At 37.0% G+C, this 21,195-nt stretch overlaps 1 protein-coding gene across 3 annotated transcripts in view; it reads right to left on the reverse strand.

The window, feature by feature from the left end:
- Positions 1-394: 394 nt before the first annotated feature.
- Positions 395-21,195, reverse strand: part of LOC101160590 (disks large-associated protein 1-like) — a 91,504-nt gene continuing 70,703 nt past the window's right edge. For 2 of the 3 annotated variants that reach the window (XM_011486379.2, XM_011486380.2), the window contains exons 8-15: positions 20,156-20,314; positions 19,880-19,962; positions 19,435-19,480; positions 16,615-16,896; positions 12,420-12,552; positions 12,056-12,147; positions 9,875-10,027; positions 395-4,717 (exon numbers count right to left, since the gene is read on the reverse strand). In XM_011486379.2, coding sequence (XP_011484681.2) covers positions 4,493-4,717; positions 9,875-10,027; positions 12,056-12,147; positions 12,420-12,552; positions 16,615-16,896; positions 19,435-19,480; positions 19,880-19,962; positions 20,156-20,314 — 1,173 coding nt within the window. In that variant the 3' untranslated portion in view covers positions 395-4,492. The other variant, XM_020710847.2, reaches the window with a different exon arrangement.

The raw sequence follows: 21,195 nt of genomic DNA on the forward strand, positions 1-21,195 counted from the left end.
CCCGGATGGCCGACTGCATTAACAGCTTTTGGAGGGTTTTTGAAGAGGTGTCAGGTGTTGGCAGCTCCTTTTCCCCTCTGCCTGCTGTTCTTCATAACAATGAGTTGGTAAACTGTGCAAAAGCAGTAGACTGACTAATCATGAGAAGGTTTACTGTGGGTGTTGGAAATGAACATATTTAAACATATTTAGAGCTGCGATAATAAAAGAAAATATATCAACTGTTGTCTAGCAGCTGTGGGGGTTTGTTTTGTAAAACTTTGTTGTTTTTTTTAACAGCGACCAGGATCAGAATGTCCCATGCATGATGCAATCGTCTTTCTTCATTTTGTACAAATTTAAAAAAAAAAAGAGTGTGTTTATATGGGAGTTAGACAACACACCAACCATGGAAAAAGGAGTAGATAGTTGATTTTATTCTGGATTCAGTAACAGTTATGGACATGAATCAACCCTTGACAACTCAATGTAACATAAGAAGAGCTTGATAAATGACTTGAACAGAATGTCAGAGATTAGAAAATCCATAAATGAGAGCATAAATAATGAAATTGAAATATTTAAATCAGATATAGATTTATAAGTACTAATATTGTGTCGGCATGCGTCATGAAACACCCTCATTATTTCTGTACAAACACAAGAAACCAGTTGCAAGTATAAGTTCATATACAGAAGAATGATATGAGGCTACAGGTCAGAATGAGGAAAGGCCCAACATAGAAACAAAGTTCTCAGGAAGCACTTCATGGAGACCTCACACATACACAATGAATCTTCCAAACAGTGATATTTACAAGGTGTATGGCACATGTTCAGTCATACAACACACACACACACAGTTTCAGTTATTGATCACCATGTCTGGGAGGTTCTGATTAAATACATGGCACCTCCCATCTCTTCCTGAGCACAAAACAGAGCCACAGAGCTCTATGACATGACTGGTTGAAGGCTAAGGGCTGTGAGTATTTCAAATGAAGTAACACCACAATTTCAACACAGCTTTGATCATTTTTCTGTTAGTTGATTTCAAATTTAAACAGGTTTTCGTGTAATTTCTTATGTGGATGTTCTTCTTTTAGAGTTAAACTATAAAATGTGAAAAGTTTGTGTGGTTGTTGCCACACAGGTGGCAAATATATCGCAGCTTCAGATTTTAACGTTTGAAAATGTATGTTCTATTGACATGAATATAATCCCATTGAGCTGATAATTTCAATGAATTAATGTAATAAGGCCAGAATATAAAGCTTTCCGTGAAATACCCGCCGTTTATTACATAAAAGAAATTATTATTATTATTATTATTGTTGCAGATAAGAAATACTAAGAGCACAAATAAGGCAGTAGATAACCTTTTAGGATAATTTAAATAATGTAACCGGTTATTTTCTGCATATGCATGTTCACTTCTTTTGTGAATACTGGCAGCCCCGATCTTCACTCCTTGTTCTAGCTTGTGTTTGACTTTACAGTTGACATCATGGCTTCAAAGTTTGGCCACAGCTATTTCTTTTAATACCAAATATGAGGCCACTTGTTTCAATGTATAAACAAAAAGTTGCGAAGACTATCCTCTAATTCGCATCCCGAGTGAAGTGATACTTTTCTCCAGGCTAACAGAAAATGTGTTGCTACTAGAACAAAAAGAAAAAACAACCTAAACTCAATTATTGACAAAAAAAAATAGTATTTACCAGCAATGGCCTTTCCTCTAGATAAGGATATTTCACATTAAATATGGCTCACTGTTATTGTTACTGTCATTATCATTTGAACACAGAGGTAATAATATGCTGTACAAAATCCCCTCACACCCCACAATCACTCTTTACAAAAGAAGAAAATAAATACTTTCATTAACAATACATCATCATAGATTCGTGTGCAGATTTTCCTTAACTTCTACTTGTGATTTGTTGCTTGTGAGAAAGAAACAAAGATCCCTGTGAGGTGGCATCACAACTAGTGCTGTTATTTTAGGAAATGGCAGGTGAAGTGCTTCAACAGAAAGGATCTTGTCCCTAAGGTCATTACTTCTCACCGCTGATCAGTGGATCACAGTGTGACACCTGGTGGAAGTGGAATGTCTTCTCATGGCACTTTACTTTATAGACAAGCTCAAAAACAGTGTTACAGTAAGAGGCAGGAGGCACCAGTGTACTGCGCTGCCCTTCTTCAGATCTGTCCACGTATACGTTTTTCAAAAATCAAAAACTTGTGAAGTATTTGACATTGTTATTCATACTTTAAAGTACAAATATATCTTCTTCTTCCTTCAGAGAGGAAACGTTTTTCTTCTATATATCCTTTTTATTCTATTTATCTTGGTATCACTTGATTAACTAGAGCCTATTGGCAGTAGAACATTTTGGTCTATAAAGCAATTATTTGTTGTTGTTTTTGTCTAACTCAAGGTCAGAACAAACACTTGTGTAAAACATGCACTCTGAAAGATTTGAGCATGATTATCTTCTGCATTGCTTCCTTAAGCACTGCTGTTCTGTCACTCTTCCTGTTCATCCCTTCATCTTTAAACTCTAATGAAACTTGCACCCAGAGGTCATTTTTGCATTTATTTACTTTTTTTGATATGTAAGAAAAGGGTGTAGATATGAAACTAAGGTGCTTTGACATACCTGGACTTAGAGGAAGAAAACCGCGGTATACAAAATGTGTCCTTTAGCTCTGCAGCTGCTGTACTTTAAAGAATTTTCTAAAGTACCTTCATTTTGAAAAAACTTTAAATCTGTCTCCATAAAATAAGAAAAAGGGATACCAGCCCATAAGAATTGAAGAAGAGTGAAAGAAAAGTGGTGGAACCATGTCATTGTTTTGGCTGCTAATTTGTATCTTTTCTTTAAAGTATTTTCGTCTTTTCGGCTGTTTCTGCCCCCAGTTATTTAGAAAAGTTGTCCTATCTGAGTCTGGTTCACCTTAAAGTTTCTTGTTGTTCCTCCGTCCACAAGACCACCTACTTACATCCTCCGTGAGGGACGATAATGCACAAAAATGTCTTTTTTGTTGGACACTTCTCTAAGCTTTCATTAAAATATATTTAGGAAAATTTAAATTGATTGAAATAATCTTGTCTGGGCTGGATTGTAAAATTAAAATATTTGGAAAAAGGGTATTTTAACAGTGATTATATACTTTTTGTTTGGTTTGGTGGTTTTCCTGAATTCTTTGTGCAACATCTTAAAGCACTCTGCGATGGGAATTTGTTGTTTCCAGTTTCTATCTGATTGAAAAGGATCAAAACTGAAGGGAATTAAGAGGACAACTGTCACACTGTTTCACGTAGCAATAATCCAGAATATCAAATAACACAGGACCTATTATTTGTCAGCATGACGTGTCATAATCCTGTGTACTTTCTGTCTCCGGGCAGGTGACGCATGTTAAGCTCTGCCTTTGAGTAAGACAACACACTTAAGTCTCTTCTTTTCTGATTTTATGTTTTTTGGGGGGATTTTGGCATTTACCATTTATTTTTGTAGCACTGCACAGATGTCAGCAGAAATAAAACTGAGATTTGAATTAATATTTATTTTAGAATGTGGATTTGGTCTGTGCAAACCCACTAGGCCTGCAAGATCAGCAAGTTGCAGGTTCAAACCACAGTGGAGTAGCCTCAGGAAGAAAATCTGTCACTAAATCTCTGCATGGTCACTATAAATTACGTTGTTGAAGAAACTCCCCTTTGTGGGGAGTAGCTTAAAATAAAAAAAGACAAACTGCTGTGAAAAAATCCTGTTTGTCTCCTTTTCTTGTAATTAGCTTCTAAAAAGCAAGGTTTTGTTTCTCTCTTTTTATCAAGTGGTCTTCCTGAAGTTTAAGAGACACTAATTTATGCAGATTAAGTCAACACTTCAAATTTTCACAATGTTTCAAATAATAATTTCTGCTTGAACCATCACTTGTTTCTCCCCAGTATAGATTTTTATGCTTGAAGAACTCAGTACAGTTCAGTATAACTTTACTGAATGCTGTAAAATAAAATGCTCTAGAAAATTCAGGTAACACGACTGGACTGAAAATGATTAAAAAAAACAAAGACAAATAAAAAGAAATTACCAATGGATAACAATATAGTGTTGAAATAGAAACCTTCATGGAGGGAAATCCTCCCTTGGATTACAATAGTTTTAGGACTCATTCTTTTATTTGGCTGTAAATGTAAACTGACGAGATTTTAATAAATAATAAAGCTGTAATTAAAAAAAAAAGTAAAAATTTACCTACAGGTGTTTACATATTTTTTGGGAATTCATGTTTTTTAGCGTGGGGAGAATATAAAGACCTGTGGAATTCCTGCTAGTAAATATTGTGCACTTCTCTGCTAATCAGCTGAAAAGCGACAAAGGAAGAGGTTGAAATAATAAGCTGGCTCCCCTATTCTGCACCGTAGTGTGGACAACTGTACATTTGTGTGTGTTGTTTTGTGTGGGGGACATGTGAGTCCAAATGCTTGTCCCTGTCGGTGTCCTCATAACCTTGTTTGTGCCTCAGGGATATAGATCTCAATGCTATCGGCGCTCTCTGTGGCAGAGTTCTGCCGGACAGAGGCCGCCCTTTTGGCCGCCATCAGCCGCTTCCTGGCTTCTTGCCTTTGCTTCTCGGAACTCTCCAGTGAGCGGTCCCTGACCAGAGGGGGATGTTGGTGTGGGCCCTTGTGGGGCTTTCTTGGCACTGGAGGTGGAAGGCGCCGTTCCTGGTGAAAAAGAATGGGGGGAGGTTGGAGTAAGGAGCGAGGGAGGAGGGGGCTTTGGGGAAAATATCCAGTATATCTATGCAGACATGTTTTTTTTTACCCCCAGACATAAGTGTGATTCATAAAATCACACATTCTTTGGGCAGCACCCAACAAAAACTGGCACCTTAAGAACTTCAACAAGTCAGTAGATTTGAACAATATTTCTTATTTACCTGCTTCTCTTTTGAAGTTGCCATTTTATGTCATTTACATTTTTTATTTTATTTTAATTGTTGCCATATTTCTTATGGAATTCTGTTAATCACTTTCATTAGTATAACATTTAGTCCAGAAACTGTCTTTGAAATTATTTAAAAGAAAAAAAAAACTTTAGGGATTTTTTGTTGAAACTATAAACAATTGGGATTTGCATTTATTTGTGACATAAATTGAAAAAAATGTATAATCTAACAAGATCTTGGAGAGTTCTTTCATTGAAGCTTCTTTTATTCTGACAGTTTGAACTCATCCCCTCCCTTCTTTGATAACAAACTGCACCTTTTAGTTAAACGGGTGTAACTACTCTGGGAAGCACTGTGGCCTCATATTAAAATGTTACTGGTACTTTTTCTTCCTGACAACACTGGTGTCAGAAGTGTGATCCGATAAGTGAATTTTTGATAGGAAGACTTGAAGAAGGTGGTAGGACTTAATTTATTTCTACTTATAGAAGAACACCACACCTACCTAATTATTCCATCCAGCAATCAGTGTGAGAAATCCAAATCCCCAAAATAGACAGTTTTAAAGCTAAAACCTTAGCGTTACTTGTGAAAATAAATGTTATTACAAAAATATATTTTTTTGTTAGATTGTTGTTAGACATCCATGTCTATGTTGTATAATACAATGTTTCATCAGTGTCTGCAGTCAAAGGCTGGACTTGTCTGCGAGAACACTTCATGCACTCACATCACGAGCCCTTCAAGTGTTTGATTTAGAAGGGTTGATTGATGGGCCATTTTATTCATTTCTAATTTCAAATTTTGTTCACTATTTTATAATCAAGACTACTATTTTAACATTTTTGTTTTATTTTTCACAAATCCAGATTGAATTAAAAAACCACAATAAAGAATAAATGGTGCAGCCGAGAAAGTAAGTTATGCCCAGCGCAACACTTGATCACAAGACTTTAGAACTCACTTTAGGTGACGTTCAAAGATTACGTGATGCCAAGCAAGCAAAGCTGCAATGTCTTTTTAGGCAAGTCCGAAGGCAAAATAAAACTCATTGAGCTCAGGTAATGCCATTTACAGGTAACTGACTCAGAAAAGGTCTCCTGTGTGCAAAAGACCACTTAGTCTCTTGTGTGCATGAGTTTGTTTCTTGTGCGCACCTGATACTTTCTCCTACTTAAAAGTACTAATTTTGTAATACTTTTACGGTTCTGTATCCAGGTGATTCCAACAGTTGCTTAAAAGAAGAATTGCATCCTAGCACTGCAGTAAAGTTGATTTAGAACATATTTTTATATGTACATAAAATGTTCAAAATATTCAGCATTATTATTGATATATTTATAATATTGTGCTTTTTTTTTACAACACCTTTATTTGTGTTTTAACTTTAAGTTTGAATTGTTTTATTTTTTCAGTAGTGTTGTTAAGGTGAACTGTTTTAACACAGAAAATACACAACTGATTAAAGAAATTACCCATATACTTATTCCTTCCTCTATCTATCTATCTGTATTTGTAAAATGCATAAAGTCTAAAGGCGTCCATGATGAAATGGCAGCAAGCACTGGAGTGGGGGAAGAAGCAGGAGGAAGCACGGACAGGTTGATGGAAAGACAGACAGATGGATCCATGGGGGCCCAGACGGGTCAAGGCCCAGCGGTGCTGTTGGCATTGCTGTTATGCTGATGGATGTGTGGCAGATTGCAAGCGCCTTCACTGTCAACACAAAACAACAGAAACAATAGAAAGAAAAAGGACAACAATAAGAGCAAAACAGGAAGCCAACTACGTCAATACTCAAATGATGCAAAGTCTGAACAGACAGTGCTGAGAGAGAAGAATGAAACAGGCAGAACAACATTTCCAGATGTAAATACAGAAGAAGGGAGAAAAGAGAATTACCAAACTGACTTTGACTGTACACTGAAATACACCTTTATTTTATTTCAACAAAAAGAAACCTCCCCTAATGATATTTTACAGTTTACGAAAATGAAAAGTTTTCTAAAGTTGCGTTCAGATTCTTTTATATCCACCTTTCAAACAGCAGCTGTGATTCATGTCCACTATCAATGACTTACATTTGGAAGGATTCTCTCCAAAAAACCTACAACTACTGTCAGTAACTCAAGAATGTGATTTGAGCTAAATCGACAGGTTTTCTCTTTGAAATTCTTCTTCTTCTTAAAGTATTTTGCCGTAGGCGTGGTCAGCATATGAATGTCACCACACACTTTTGACAGTGTGAGGACCCAAACCCCTTTTGTTAAAGGCTTTTTTGCCAAGAGTGTTCAAAGCAGTAATCAAAGCAAAAGGTGCTAATTCCACATGTGTTAATTCATAGTTTTGATGCCTTCAGTGTGAATCTACAATTTTCATTGTCCTGAAAATAAAGAAAACTCTTTGAATGAGAAGGTGTGTCCAAACTTTTGGTCTTTACTATATATATGTAAAAAACAAAAACAACTATTAATACAGTTAATAGTTGACCGACTGACAGACCTGTCTACGACCACTTTGTCTCACTTACGCACCTTACAGTTCGAAAATAGAGCATTCTTTGACGGTTTCTTACAGTGCCCAAAAAACAGCAATATACTGTGTCTTGCGAAAGTACTCGTCCACCTTGAACTTTTCAACCTTTTGCCACATTTCAGGCTTCAAACAAAAAGATATATAACTAATATTTTGTGAAGAATTAACAAGTTGGACACAATCAGGAAGTGGATTGACATTTAATGGATATTTCAAACTTGTTAAACAAATAAAAACAGAAAAATTGGGTGTACAAAATTGTTCAACCTGTTTACTTTCGGTGCAGCAAACTCTCTCTAGATGTTCAGTGAGGATCTCTGAATGATCCATTGTTGACCTAAATGACTAATGATGACAAATAGAACCCACCTGTATGTAATCAAGTCTCCATATAAATGTACCTTTTCTGTGATAGTTTCAGAGGTCCGTTTGAAGCGCAGAGGGAATCATGAACAGCAAGGAATACACCAAGCATGTCCGAGATATTCTTGTGGAGAAGTTTATAGCTGGATTTGGATACAAAAAGATTTTCCAAGCTTTAAACATACCAAGGAGCACTGTGCAAGCAATAATATTGAAATGGAAGGAGTATCGGACCAATGCAAGGCGTCCATCTATACTTATACACATATACAAACAAGGAGAAGACTATTCAGAGAAGCAGCCAAGAGGCCCATGATCTCTCTGGATGAACTGCAGATATCTACAGGTGAGGTGAGAGAGTCTGTCCTTTGTACAAAAATCAGTAATACTGCACAAATCTGGCCTTTATGGAAGAATGGCAAGAAGAAAGCCATTTCTTAAAGATATCCATAAAAAGGGTTGTTTACTGTTTGCCACAAGCCACCTGGGAGACAGACCAAACATGTGGAAGAAGGTGCTCTGGTCAGATGAAACCAAAATGGAACTTTTTGGCAGCAATGCAAAATGTTACATTTGGTGAAAAAGCAACACAGCTCATCATCCTGAACACACCATCCCTACTGTCAAACATGGTGGTGGCAGCATCATGGTTTGGGCCTGCTTTTCTTCAGCAGGGACAGGGAGGGTGGTTGGAATTGATGGGAAGATGGATGGAGCCAAATATAGGACCATACTGGAAGAAAACCTGATGGAGTCTGGAAAAGACCCGAGACTGGGACGGAGATTTGTCTTCCAACAAGACAATGATCCAAAAAAAAAGCAAAATCTACAATGGAATGGTTCACAAATAAACATATCCAGGTGTTAGAATGGCCAAGTCAAAGTCTAGACCTGAGTCCAATCGAGAATCTGTGGAAAGAACTGAAAGAACTTTTGCAAGGAATGGGCAAACAGTTGAGTTTCTCGATGTGCAAAACTGATAGAGACATACCCCAAGCGACTTACAGCTGTAATCACAGCAAAAGGTGGCGCCCCAAAGTATTAACTTAAGGGGGCTGAATCATTTTGCATGCACAATATTTCAGTTTTTTTATTTGTTAAACAAGTTTGAACTATCCAATAAATTTCATTCCACTTCATTATTGTGTCCCACAAATTGTTGAGTGTTCATAAAAAATGACAGATTTATGTCTTTATGTTTAAAGCCTGAAATGTGGCAAAAGGTTGATGTATGCATTTAGTTTTGTTGAACATTTTTTATTCTATGTCTCTACCATTTGGATGAGCAGTTGGTTAAAGGATTAAGGACATTTTCTTCTAGATGAGCCACACTAAGGCATTCTGGCCAGGAAAGGTAGCATTACTCTCCATTAACCTAAGTCTTTCTCTCTCCTTCATGTTCTGTGTGATACCACATACCACAAGTCCTACCAGTAGCCTTCTTCCTCAACCTAAAACCATCTTATTCCAGCTACTGTGACCCTACAGCTTCTTCATATAAAGGAATTAACTATATATCTTTTAGTAGTTATTAGCTAGGGCTAATTACTATTTACCACACTGGTAAAAACACTCAAAAAATATATTATTTCACTTTAAATCACATTCTAGTTTTAATACATTTAGAATGATCTTTTGTTTTTAGTGCAAAAACTGGAAAATGAGATTCAGTTCCTCTGGGATTATTATTATTATTTTTTAGAAATAATTCTGTTTCTTTTATTCAGTTTTCAAATAAACATTAACTGGTGCATTTTGTTTTTTTAGGATCTAAAAGTTTTACCTATAGCGTAAACATTTATGAGTATAGTTAGTTAAATATTTCTCCCTTGATGTGTAGTGTTTAAAACTTTATCAGCATTATCCTCTTCTGTAGAGCTTGTTTGTTTGTGTTGTTTAGTGAATATCACTTTTAATTTTGCTTACATATTTAAAACGTTTTTTTTTTATATTTCAAGTGCATCTTAATCTGTGTTTGTCCTTCATGCTGACTGCTTGGTCCTTTATGGCCTGTAAAAACGCTGACAGTTTGTACCTTTCTTTCAGGAGGATCTAGAGGTCTCCAGTTGTTGGCCCTGAGTTGATGAAGCTCATCAAACTTCAAGCTGATATTCTCAATTGACAACTGAAGCATATCCCAGAAACCAGCCAGGTCAGAGGCCACGGGACGAGGATGGATGTTGGGGTTCTGTTAAAAAAGCAACAATGGAGCAGAAAAGGAAGAGTAGCCATGGGATGAAGGTTCTTCGCAGTATCTGCAAATATGTTATCTAAAAATTGGCATAAACCATTGAAACTTTAAATCAGCATCAAACTTGTTAATTTGAAAGTTTTATAAAAGTGTTAATGGGTTTTTAATATTCAGATGTATTCTGATGAAAAACACGGACCTGGCATTTTGTGAACACTTGATGTTCTACCAGAGGAAAAGAACCTAGTTAATCCAAATTTTTCCATAAAAATTGAGTGATTGGCCTGCTGAAGCCAACCCAGCTACTGATGGGTGACCCTGAACAGGTGACCCTGAACAGTCGGTTGCAGGGCTGCACCATCACACAAACTCATGTCTAGGGGAAATTTAAAGTAACCAATCAACCTATGAAACTTTTTTGGACTGAGGGAGGAAACTGGAGTGCCTGGAGAAAACCATGCATGCACAGGAAGAACCTGCAAACTCCACACAGAAAGATCCCATCTGAGATTTTAACCAGGGCTGTGAGGGGAGAGCTCTAACCACTGCACCTCCATGCAGCCCAGCAACTAAATTGTCATTGTAATTAGAAATTTTATTAAAAAAACCCAAAACACCTGAAATAAAAATCAAGAAATTAACAAATCAAAATATTTTAGCAAAATTGATACTTATCAAAGAAACTACTGTTTTTTTTGTTTTGTTTTAGAGCAAATTATGTTCTTCTTTTATAAAATAATTATTGCAAAAACTTGACTTTAAATTTGGTGTTAGAATTTCTAGACAATAAACCATCAACTAACAGGTTTTTAACATCACAACAAGTTAATGCTAACCACAATGCTTATTTCTCTGTGTTTGACACGCAATGCCAAATTAAATTTCTTATTCCCCTTCATTTTTTCTGAAAAGGTTTTTATCACTAGAATATTCTGGCAGACTAATTTTAAGTTTCTATAGAATGGCAACACGTTTCAATGGTTTGCTTCTACAACAAGAGTACCTAACTCAATGCACTTAAAACAGCTGCTCAAATGGAAGAGTAATTTAACAAAACAATATTTGACCAGACAGAAAATAAACCAATCCAAACTAAAAAGATTCCCCATTATTGCTAAAATATTATTAAACAATTCCACCTCCTCTCCATCCTTGTTGTTTCGCAACAAGACATTTCCTGACCTTTTTGTAGCTCTTGCTTCTTTAGACGTAGTGCATAAATTGCTATTTTCAACAGTTTGCAGTATCTGCATACCTTTAATGTCTTTATAACAGTGAAAGTTGAGTCACTTATTATCAGATGGACCAAGATTTGCGCGGTTCACATAAACCATAGGACAGCTGAGTTAAATAGAAAGTGAACTATTCGATCAAACAGAAAGAACCCCTCCAAAAATCTTGAATCGTTTTCGTTTGCCACAAATATGTGATTATTCCTAAATCACATGTTTACTGTAAGAAAAATAAAAACAAAAAATGACCAGTAATAAAGGATCAATCAAAAGGCACAAATGCCAGTTTTTATTGTGTCTGGATGATGCTACAATGCTGTTTATCACCGGATGGCTCCTGTTCAGCACTGGAAAGCTCCTAATCAGTACTGGACAGTTCCTATTAAGCACTGTACGGCTCCTCTGCTACGGTAACCTCAAGTAACGATCAGTGAGGAGTAGACAGAATAAGAGAGGAGGGACTACAAGACTGATAAACTATCTTAGTTCATGCCAGCCTTCACCTGAGGCTAGTTTGGTAAAGTTAACATGATGCTAACATTATGCTAAGTTAGATTTTGGCATTACAAGCTTTTTTTAAACTTTTTTTTGCCATAAAGTTTTTAATACAGAAAGTGATGTACGCATTATGCTCACTAACTGGTCAAATTCTTTTGTCATTGATCTGCATTTTCCATCATTGTCCTTCAGAACAGATTTTGTATTAAGATTAGTCCCTGACCCTTTAGCTGCTCTTGAGTTGTGTAATCTATGAATGACCACAGACAGTATGTCTTTAGCAGTACCCACTCACCAGGTTCTCCTCGCAGAGCTCCCTGAACTGCTGGAACTTCTGTGACATTAAATGTTGAGCACTTTCCATAGCACTCCTCATCTTTCCTAGAACTGAGGGCAGAAACAGTTAAATGACAGAGAAGTCAGCCATCTGCTCCAAAAAAGCACATCAACCATTGTTTATTTCAGTGCAGTCCATGTATGTGTTTGCACACATGATTTGTTACAAATCATTTTCAATGACCTAAACAAAAACAAAACAAAACAGCTTCTTTATGAGTGTTTTGATCTTTGCAGAAATCTCACATTTGTGTTTTTTTTTAATTATTATCCACGTCCTGTGGAAATCTTGGCTAAAAGAATTGATGTCTGTAAAGACTTACCCTCATCAGGCAGGTCATTCTCCTGCTGGTCCAGCTCCATCTGTTGACACCAGCCCTCCATGCGGTCAGTCTCAGCCTGCAGAAGCTTCAGGAACCAGCGGCCATCTCTCTGACATATTGATCGGGAAGCCACCTGCCAATGTAGAGTTACACCAATTCCATTTTGCAAAAGTAAATGTCCATAAAATAGGCCCAGCAGAACATGTTTACCAACTAGTTCCATGTGTTCATGACTATTTATGCTAGACAAATGCTGTCATAAACAAAAACCAAAAGGGGAAGAAAGAATCTGCGTTTACATTGAAACTATGCAAAATGAGCTGTAAAAAAATGAATCTTTTTGTCCCTTTTTAACCCAGGAAAGTGTAGAATGTATTTCTCTTTACACAATTTATCAATCTTTGTTGGCTTTTATGGCCTATGAATATTCCAAAACATCATCATGACACAGATTCCATTTCCTATTTTGGATCTGAAAAGAATCAGAAATTTAATGGATGTTATTTATGGATGGTCCCAGACATTAACAGAAAATGTTATATAAATGTATGAGCGAACTCCTCTGCATCCAGCACCTCTCCAGCATCTTTGCACATATTCTTCCTTTTGATCATTCATTTATTAAATTTGCCCATAGTGCACATTGTAATTTTGAAGGTTAGATGAAAACAGAGCATACGGGACGGTCAAAAGACCAACTGATTACTCTGCGCTGGACGCTTTAAAACATCTACACCCAATCACACCATACAAACAAATGACCAACCACTGAATCGATTAATAAACAAATGTTGTAGATTCAATACTTAAGATAACACTTTTCTTCAATCAATTAGTACTAAGCGAGGTTAAGCAACAAGTTAATCAAATAGTCAAAAATTATGAGAATATATCTCCTAAATATAGAACAGTTATTTAAAGAAAATATAGGATAACCTCATACTGTCGTCAAAATTATTATTTTTTTCTAATAAATGTATAATGTCCATTTAAGCTTTTGTCAATTATTTATTCTAAACATGTCTTTTTAACCTTTGAATTTCTACAATATCTATTTTAAATAATGTTTAAACTTTTTTATCAGTTCAACATTTGTTACATGAAAACTTATTCCATATTTTTCTTAAAACAAAAGTCCTTAAAATAGTTTTGAGACCTTTATAAATCATTTATATAAACGATAAATTGTTGGATTAACCTTTGATCCCCAATACTAAGAAAAAAAAAGTCTATGACAGAGTCCAGAGAGAGGAGCTGTGGTTTGCATAACGAAGTCTTGAGTGGCAGAGAAGAACATTGGAGAAGTGAGGGGCTGTAGTGGTGAGATGTGCTGAAGGTGTAACAGAGGACTGCACCAAGGATCAGCTTTGAGCTCCTTCATGTTTTCTGTGGTGATGAACAGACTGACAGATGAGGTCAGACAGGAATCTCTGTGGACCAGGATGTTTGCAGATGACATTGTGATGTATACCGAGAGCAGAAAGCAGGCAGAGGAACATCTAGAGAGGTGAAATCCTGCCCTGGAAAGATGAGGAATGGAAGTTAAAAAAGTAATCAGCTTTGAGCTCCTTCATGTTTCCGGTGGCGATGGACAGACAGGCTGACAGATAAGGTTGGACAAAAATCTCATGAGATTTTTAGATGACTTTGTGGTGTGCTGTTGGAGCAGGTGGAGGAACATCTAAAACAGTGAAGGTGTGCACTGGATAGGAGAGGAATGAAAATTGACTGAAGTAAGACGGAAAACTCATGTGTAAATAAGAGGGATTTTAGTGGAGCAGTGAGGTTACAGGAGGCAGAAGTGAAGACGGTGGATGACTTGAAGTGCTTAGTGTCAACAGGCCTGAGCAACAGAAAGTTATGGAAAATGAGGAAAAGATGAGTGTGCAAGCAGGTTGGAACGTGAAGAAGAAAGTTTCTGGTGTGATGTTTGACAACAGAAGCTATGTCCAAATTCTTCATTACTCAATACATAGTGCACTATTTAGTGCATTAACCATTTTGTAGTGCTGTCCGAATCTACAATTTCAAGTGCCCTAGAAATATAGACCACAATGCATTAGGTTAGAACAATTCTTGTAAAGAAAATATAGATTATATTTTCAATTCGTAAAAATCTGTGACATGATATTTGCAGTTTTAAAAAAAAAGAATTTAGGAGCATGGTTGCTTTTAAAATCCAGTCTACTAGACAGTCCCACTATATCGTTTTTTGGTGGTCAGGGATAAGGGTGAGAATTCAGACACAGACAAGACAAGACAAAGCAAGACAAGAGGCAGAGCTGGAGGTAGCCTAACTGAAGATGTTGAGGCTCTTTTTTTGGAGTTAAAAGATGTCAAAAGTAAAAAGTTTAAAGAGGTTAAAAGTTAAAGAGGAATAAAAAGAGGAATAAATCCATCAGAGGGACAGCTCATGTTAACTGATATTGAGATTAATCAAGGGAACACAGGTTGTGCCATATTCACAGGTGAAAAGGATGCTGGGATTTGAGCGACTAAAAAGAGGGCAAGACAAATACCTAAATAGAATTTAATACAAAAAAACATGTTTTCAAAGTGCGTCTATGATTCAACAAAAAAGGGGCCCTGAAACCATGACCCTCTGCATCCACCTTTCTCCTTAATCCCACCACAAAGGATATTTCTATTCCTGCATACAACATAAAATAGTATTCTTCCATTCTGAATCAAAAACGAGTGATACCAATGTGACCACTTTGAATGCCGAATGTCCAACAAGTAACAGGTGTGGCTTAGAAACACCACTGTAAAAGCAACAATGACATAAAAGAAGGCTGGGGATTTTTCTGCATTTGCTGCATTTTTCTGTTAAAGTATAGCTTGCTTTTCACTGGAGCATCATCTGTGATGTACCAAACTTTGAAGGAGCATTTTCACTACTGTATTGTACATCAGAGGCAGACAGCATTAACAAGAGACGCTGTTCTGGAGCGGAAATGAGGTCCCCATAACCGCTGTCTCCTGATGTCAATCATGTCAATAATAAAGGAACCAAATTCTTAATCCTCAGTCTCTTCCTTATTGTTTAGCACATGTTATGTTTGTTCACCTTTCATCACCACAGCTCCTCAGCTTTCACAGATTCCCACAGCTGGTGTGGCAGATATTTTTTACTTCAGATGCCCTTCCTGTATTTTATCCGGGCTGGGGACCGGCACAGGAAGATCCAGACTAGGGTCCCCTGGTGGCTAAAGGAACCCACACTGGATAAGTACATCGCATTTCTTGGAAATCGAACCCTGACCTCACTTAACCAATGAGCTATCCAGCCGTTTTGATATTTTAGGCACATGTTTTTTATTTTATTTTTTTAAGGAAAATTGTTGTTAAACAGTTCACACACTCACTTTCTGATCCAAAAATGAACAAGAAACTGGTCAGAAATTGTTCTGCTTAAAAACAACAATGTTTTCCTAGAAGAAGCTTTGAAAATTCAGTCAAAATTCTGTCTTTGGCAATTGTGGTTCATCCATTTATTATTAGGCATTGAGGGGGCAAGTCATCTTAGAGTACTTAAAATACAAAACCAGATTAAAAACAAATGGTTTAAAAAATTATAAAAAAATAAATACATTCTAGAAGGTGTTATTTTAACTTATCAAAAGACAGATATCAAAATTGAAAAAATTGTGTATTCGTCCAGCTGTACATGGAATTCAGGCAAGTTAGACACGCGTGCTCAAATGCTGTCTATGCAACTTTTTGTTTTTCCTTTCACGTATAGTGACTGGTTCCTTTATTAGAAAATAAAAACAAAATCCGCTGCGTCTTAAATGTGTTGGTTTAGGTTAAGTTCTATTTATTTATTTACTGTATTACCTTCAGTAAATTGGCTTAAGTAAACAGAACAAGAGTAGGATTGTAAAATATCCTTATGTAATCTAAAAGCTAAGGAGGAGAAACACTTTCTCTATAGATTTTTCTCTTGAAAACCAGCATTTTTCAAATGTACATTGGCAGAAGAACGATGGCTGATAGTCAACAATCTGAAAGACAAAAGCAAGCTGGATGACGTCTAGATAATTTTGTGCATTTGAACCCCCGCCCTGACTTTTCAGAAACCAGTTTCTCATGTTAAGGTCCAAAGTTTCATGTAGAGTAGAGTTTCAAGTTAACCAACAGCATGAGAACACACTCATTATTCTGAAGTGACAACCTACTGTCACCTACATACCTCCAGAATGGCAGAGCTGTTAAAGTTGGCACAGAGAGGGTCATCTGTTACATTGTCTATCCAGGGGTCTGGAGGAGGGAGGATGGATGGATCAAAGCCGACATCGTCATACTCATCAGAGGCACAGGCATGATAGTGGTTCCCTGAGCCCTGAATGCTGACTGTGGACGTTGCAGCATCACGGGAATATTGTCGAGACAGAGCGTTAGGTGACAGGATGTGCCTGTTAGGTTCTGGGGAGTCCATTGGCATGTCAAGCATGTCTGGCAGGTCCAAATCTGCCTGGAAGAAACATTGAACAATAATCAATGACCATCTGTATGAACAGTTGTGTGAATGTTGTCGTCTGTAGATCGGATAAAGAATGTAGACTGTTTTAACCTTGGTTCTTGAAAGGAAGGTTATGGTGAGTTTCTCTATGACACATGTATTATGGAAAGTCCAAAGCTTGGTATTTTGTTCTCCAAGACACTTCAACCTATTTCATATTCAGTTCAACCTCTAAAACTAGCACCAGCTTCATTCTGCCTAGGGTGCACAGTTTATTCCTCTGGATAGTTTGCTTTGTTTGGCAAATATGAAAGTTTATCTGGTGCAGACCAAACAAGCTAATCATGGTAAATGATAGATGGCATAAACTTATATAGAACTTTACTATCTAGGTTCAAAGTACTTTACAGTCACAACCCCATTCACCCATATACACATACATTCACACACTGATGGCGGTTCTGCTGCCGAACAGTGGGGCCAACCTATGACCACCAGGAAAGATGTGGGGGTTCATGGCTTACTCGAGAAAGTGGGTCTCCTTTCCTTTGCAAATGAGCTTTGTTGCAATTCACTTTAACGTGAAAACTCTGAAAACGAAAGAATAAAAGCAACCTAAAGGTGATAAATGACGCTTTGCCATAATTTCAATAAGGAAGATCTACCTCACTTCTGGAGAAGTTGAATTCTTGCCTCACTCATGCTACGCGCCTCATCAAATAAGCCTTCACTCTGAACACCTTTGGATGTAATATTTGTCGTCTCAGCAGATCTGGTATAATTGTTACACAGCTTAAAATATTAACTCATTCAAATCAGCGCTTGTTTCCCCACTTTCCCCACCTTTCTTCCTTTTATTCTCTTCCAACCCAACCCCCCCATATTCTTCCCCTCTCCCTCCCCACACACACTATATGTAACAAATAAATAAAAAAAATAAAAAAATAACAAACAAAAGGGAGTTTATACAAATTTACACTGTGGTTTTCCGAAGATATATAACCTCTTTATGTGATAGTAAAACCTGTCCAACACAAAAGGCCATCAGCTCTAATCTGTTTGCTCAGTGGTTGTTGGACAGAATAAGTAAAAAAAATAAATAAATAAAAAATAAATAAATAAACACAAGGCTAAACTACACACATTTTTTCTCTGAAAATCAATAATATTTTTCCTTTTAAATTTATGGACGTTTATCTCTCTAAATTTCAGACGCTTTTACCGGCCCTCCATTCTCCACCTGGACCAATGCTTTGTCATAGACTGGCTTCAACCACCATCAGACATTCATCTTCCCACAGCCTAACTGCCAAAAGACTTTGGATTATTTAATGCACATTTTTGTATCACAAATAAGTCTTTATTGTTTGCATTCCTAAGATCTCTCCTTAATGAAATTCTATAACCACTTTGCTTTCCTCACCATGCAACAAAGAAAAACAAACTTGAAAAGGTTTGTCATAATGAAAAAGTTGCAATTGTAGTCATAAACACAGACGCTAATTCATTAGCAGTGCATTCTCTTCTCTAACCTCTGAGGCAAAATAATTCAATTGGTCTAGTGAGTCTTTTATTTTAAAAGGGCCGACCGAAGCCAGTGGAAGTGGGATTTAGCTGATTAAGGGGGGTGGTAAGCCCTGATCTGATGAGAGTCTGACAGTTGGCATTTCAATTTGAATTTTGACAGACATAAAGTGCAATATGATACAGATTCATCAGAACTAAAACAGACTCCAAAATAGCTTTTTTCCCAAGGCAACACCATGCTCAACTTCAAAATGCACAGGTAAAATTTGCACAAGACATGCTGCAGTCCGCCTTCTAAATGAATTTTGCCTCACATTTACCAGAGAACTTTTTGAAAATGAAATGTTAAATACCATTTTCATTATCATTTTAATTAAGTGACGGAATCAGCAGTGTTGAAGAAGAAAATGAAAAAGCATTTTGGCGGATTGCTTTTTCATTTTAATTTTGAGTCAAAAAAATGCAGCTTCATTTTGAAAATGAAAAAGCATTTCTGGTTTTGACTTTTATTTTTAATTATGTTACACAAATGCTTCCATAAGAAAATAACCTGTAGTCATTAATCAATTTAACTAGAGCATTTTTATTAATTAAAGCACAAATATGTTTTGCCAAATTAACCAGAAGGCCATTAAGCCTTTGAGCCTGTTTTTAATATCACATTTGCCCAGAGAGGTTAAATTTCTAAGTGCAGAAATGACATACAATTTAATGAAACTATGCCAGTTAAATAATAGTTGGTGATAAAACTGAGCACTCCGGGGCGTCTCGTGATCCTCATCTTAGAAATGCTAGTTAGGAGCATCTATACTATTCACTGTCATCATGTGTTGAAGAAGGTTTTTAATCATGTCCTTGAGGCTCATTGCTGCAAAGGCAGTTTGGAAAAACAAAACGGTGGACAAAGTGTGTAACCTGGACATCAAGTTGCTAATTCCATGTCAAATTAGTAAAGTCAGTCTTATTGTTCCAACATTTTAAAACTGAGACCATGAAAAAGGAATGTGATTTGTTGGAGCTTACCTGTACAGCTGTCGTCACACTGTTGGAGCGCTGGAACTTTCTGTATCTAATCAAGATAGATGGGAAAACCATGAGTTAAAATCATCCTCAATCTGTATTTTACATCAACTCTTGATTTTAAGACCCCAGATACCCACTGCAAATGGGTACTAATGCTTCATTAAACAAACAAGGGAAACGAATGGGACAAATTTAGATTTAAAAAAACAATTACAATATTTTTCTTTTTTTGAAAAAGTTCAATGGATTACAGTTGATTCTTTTATCTGCAAAAGTCAACATCTAAACTCACAGTCACTTGAAAATTGCTCAAACATGCTAGAGAGTAGAAGAAATAAAAAATGATGAAAGATATTAAAATGGACATGTTTTGCCTCTTAAAGTTTGTTATGGTTTTTAATAAATTAAAGTCTATCTGCTGAAGTCAATAAACAAAAAGATTTACCCTCTGTCATCCTCCACTTGCACTCCCACAGAGGTGAACTTGGATGGATCTTCGGGATCTGGAAAGTCCTCTGGACCATCCACCTACACGTTCAACAGAATATTAAAACCTTAGCAATCAAACAGTTCTTGTTCTTTTAGTATCATTTCACAGTGACTTTTCACAGATATTGCACACTTTAACAGTTTTTATTTGTTAAGGATGAAAAGAACATGTGAAAAGTATACTTCACATGACGTATCAGATGCTTCCATATTTTTGGAGTCTGGTATTAACCTGGATTCCTATGGAGAGACATTTGCCCTTCCTCAGTGCTTCTTTCCTGTATTCATCCCGGTGGTCTTCAATTGAGTACCCCCTGCTCAAGGCGGAGGAGTTCGGTACACTGACTGTCATAGTGCTGTTATTGACGTGTTGACTGGCTGGTCCATGGACCTGTGCAGATAAAAATAGGACAAACATTCAGAAAGAAATATCTAGAAACATACTTGAGCAGCAGTGTAAGGATTTATTCTGATGCAACGACAGAAGATAACTTCAGATGCCACACACATAACTTTTAAGATTCGCACTAGTTAAAAAAAAACAGAGAAAAACACACCACTTAGGCTCATCAGAGAGATTTTCCAACCTTTGGACTATGTACAGTAAGTACTATCAGTTGTCTGTGCTGAGAATCAACACCATCTGGTCATCAACTGTGTGCTGCACATGGTTTTCTAGGGTCATAACGTCAATGGGACCTCCCGTCACTCTGTCCCTGATTCGCAAGTGGTACATTTACTATGGTTACAATCGTTTGGCTTAGAATCCCTGAATATAGTCCATAGGAACCGTAAGCTACAGAAAAATACCTCTCTGCAGTACAGCAGAAGAGCAAAAGAAGAGGAGGGACTGCTGTTGCCAGTGACAGATTAAAACTTATACTTTTGTCCATCACCATTTCCAAGGTGAAGCTCAGAAATAACTAGAGGGCCTGTCTTTCTGAGGATCCTTTTTAACTGTTGAGAGGCCTCAATTTGGAATAGCCCCCCCATATAGTTGGCTTCCATAGACTCATAGAGGTGCTGCACGGTGGTTAGTGCTTTTATCTCACCGTGAGAAGAGCCTGGTTCAAATCCAAGCTGGAACTGTTCTGTGTGGAGTTTACATGTTCTCCTCATGCATGTGTGGGTCCTCTCCGAGCACTGCGGCTTCCTCCCACAGTCCAAAAATATGCTTCATAGGTTGATAAATTGATTGCACCGCATTGTCTGCAGGGGTGGGTGTGTGAGTTGCTCTGCAACAGACTGGCAACCTTCCCTTCACCCAACAGT

The sequence above is a fragment of the Oryzias latipes genome, chromosome 17 (genome assembly GCF_002234675.1).
Source record: "Oryzias latipes chromosome 17, ASM223467v1".
NCBI lineage: Eukaryota > Metazoa > Chordata > Actinopteri > Beloniformes > Adrianichthyidae > Oryzias > Oryzias latipes.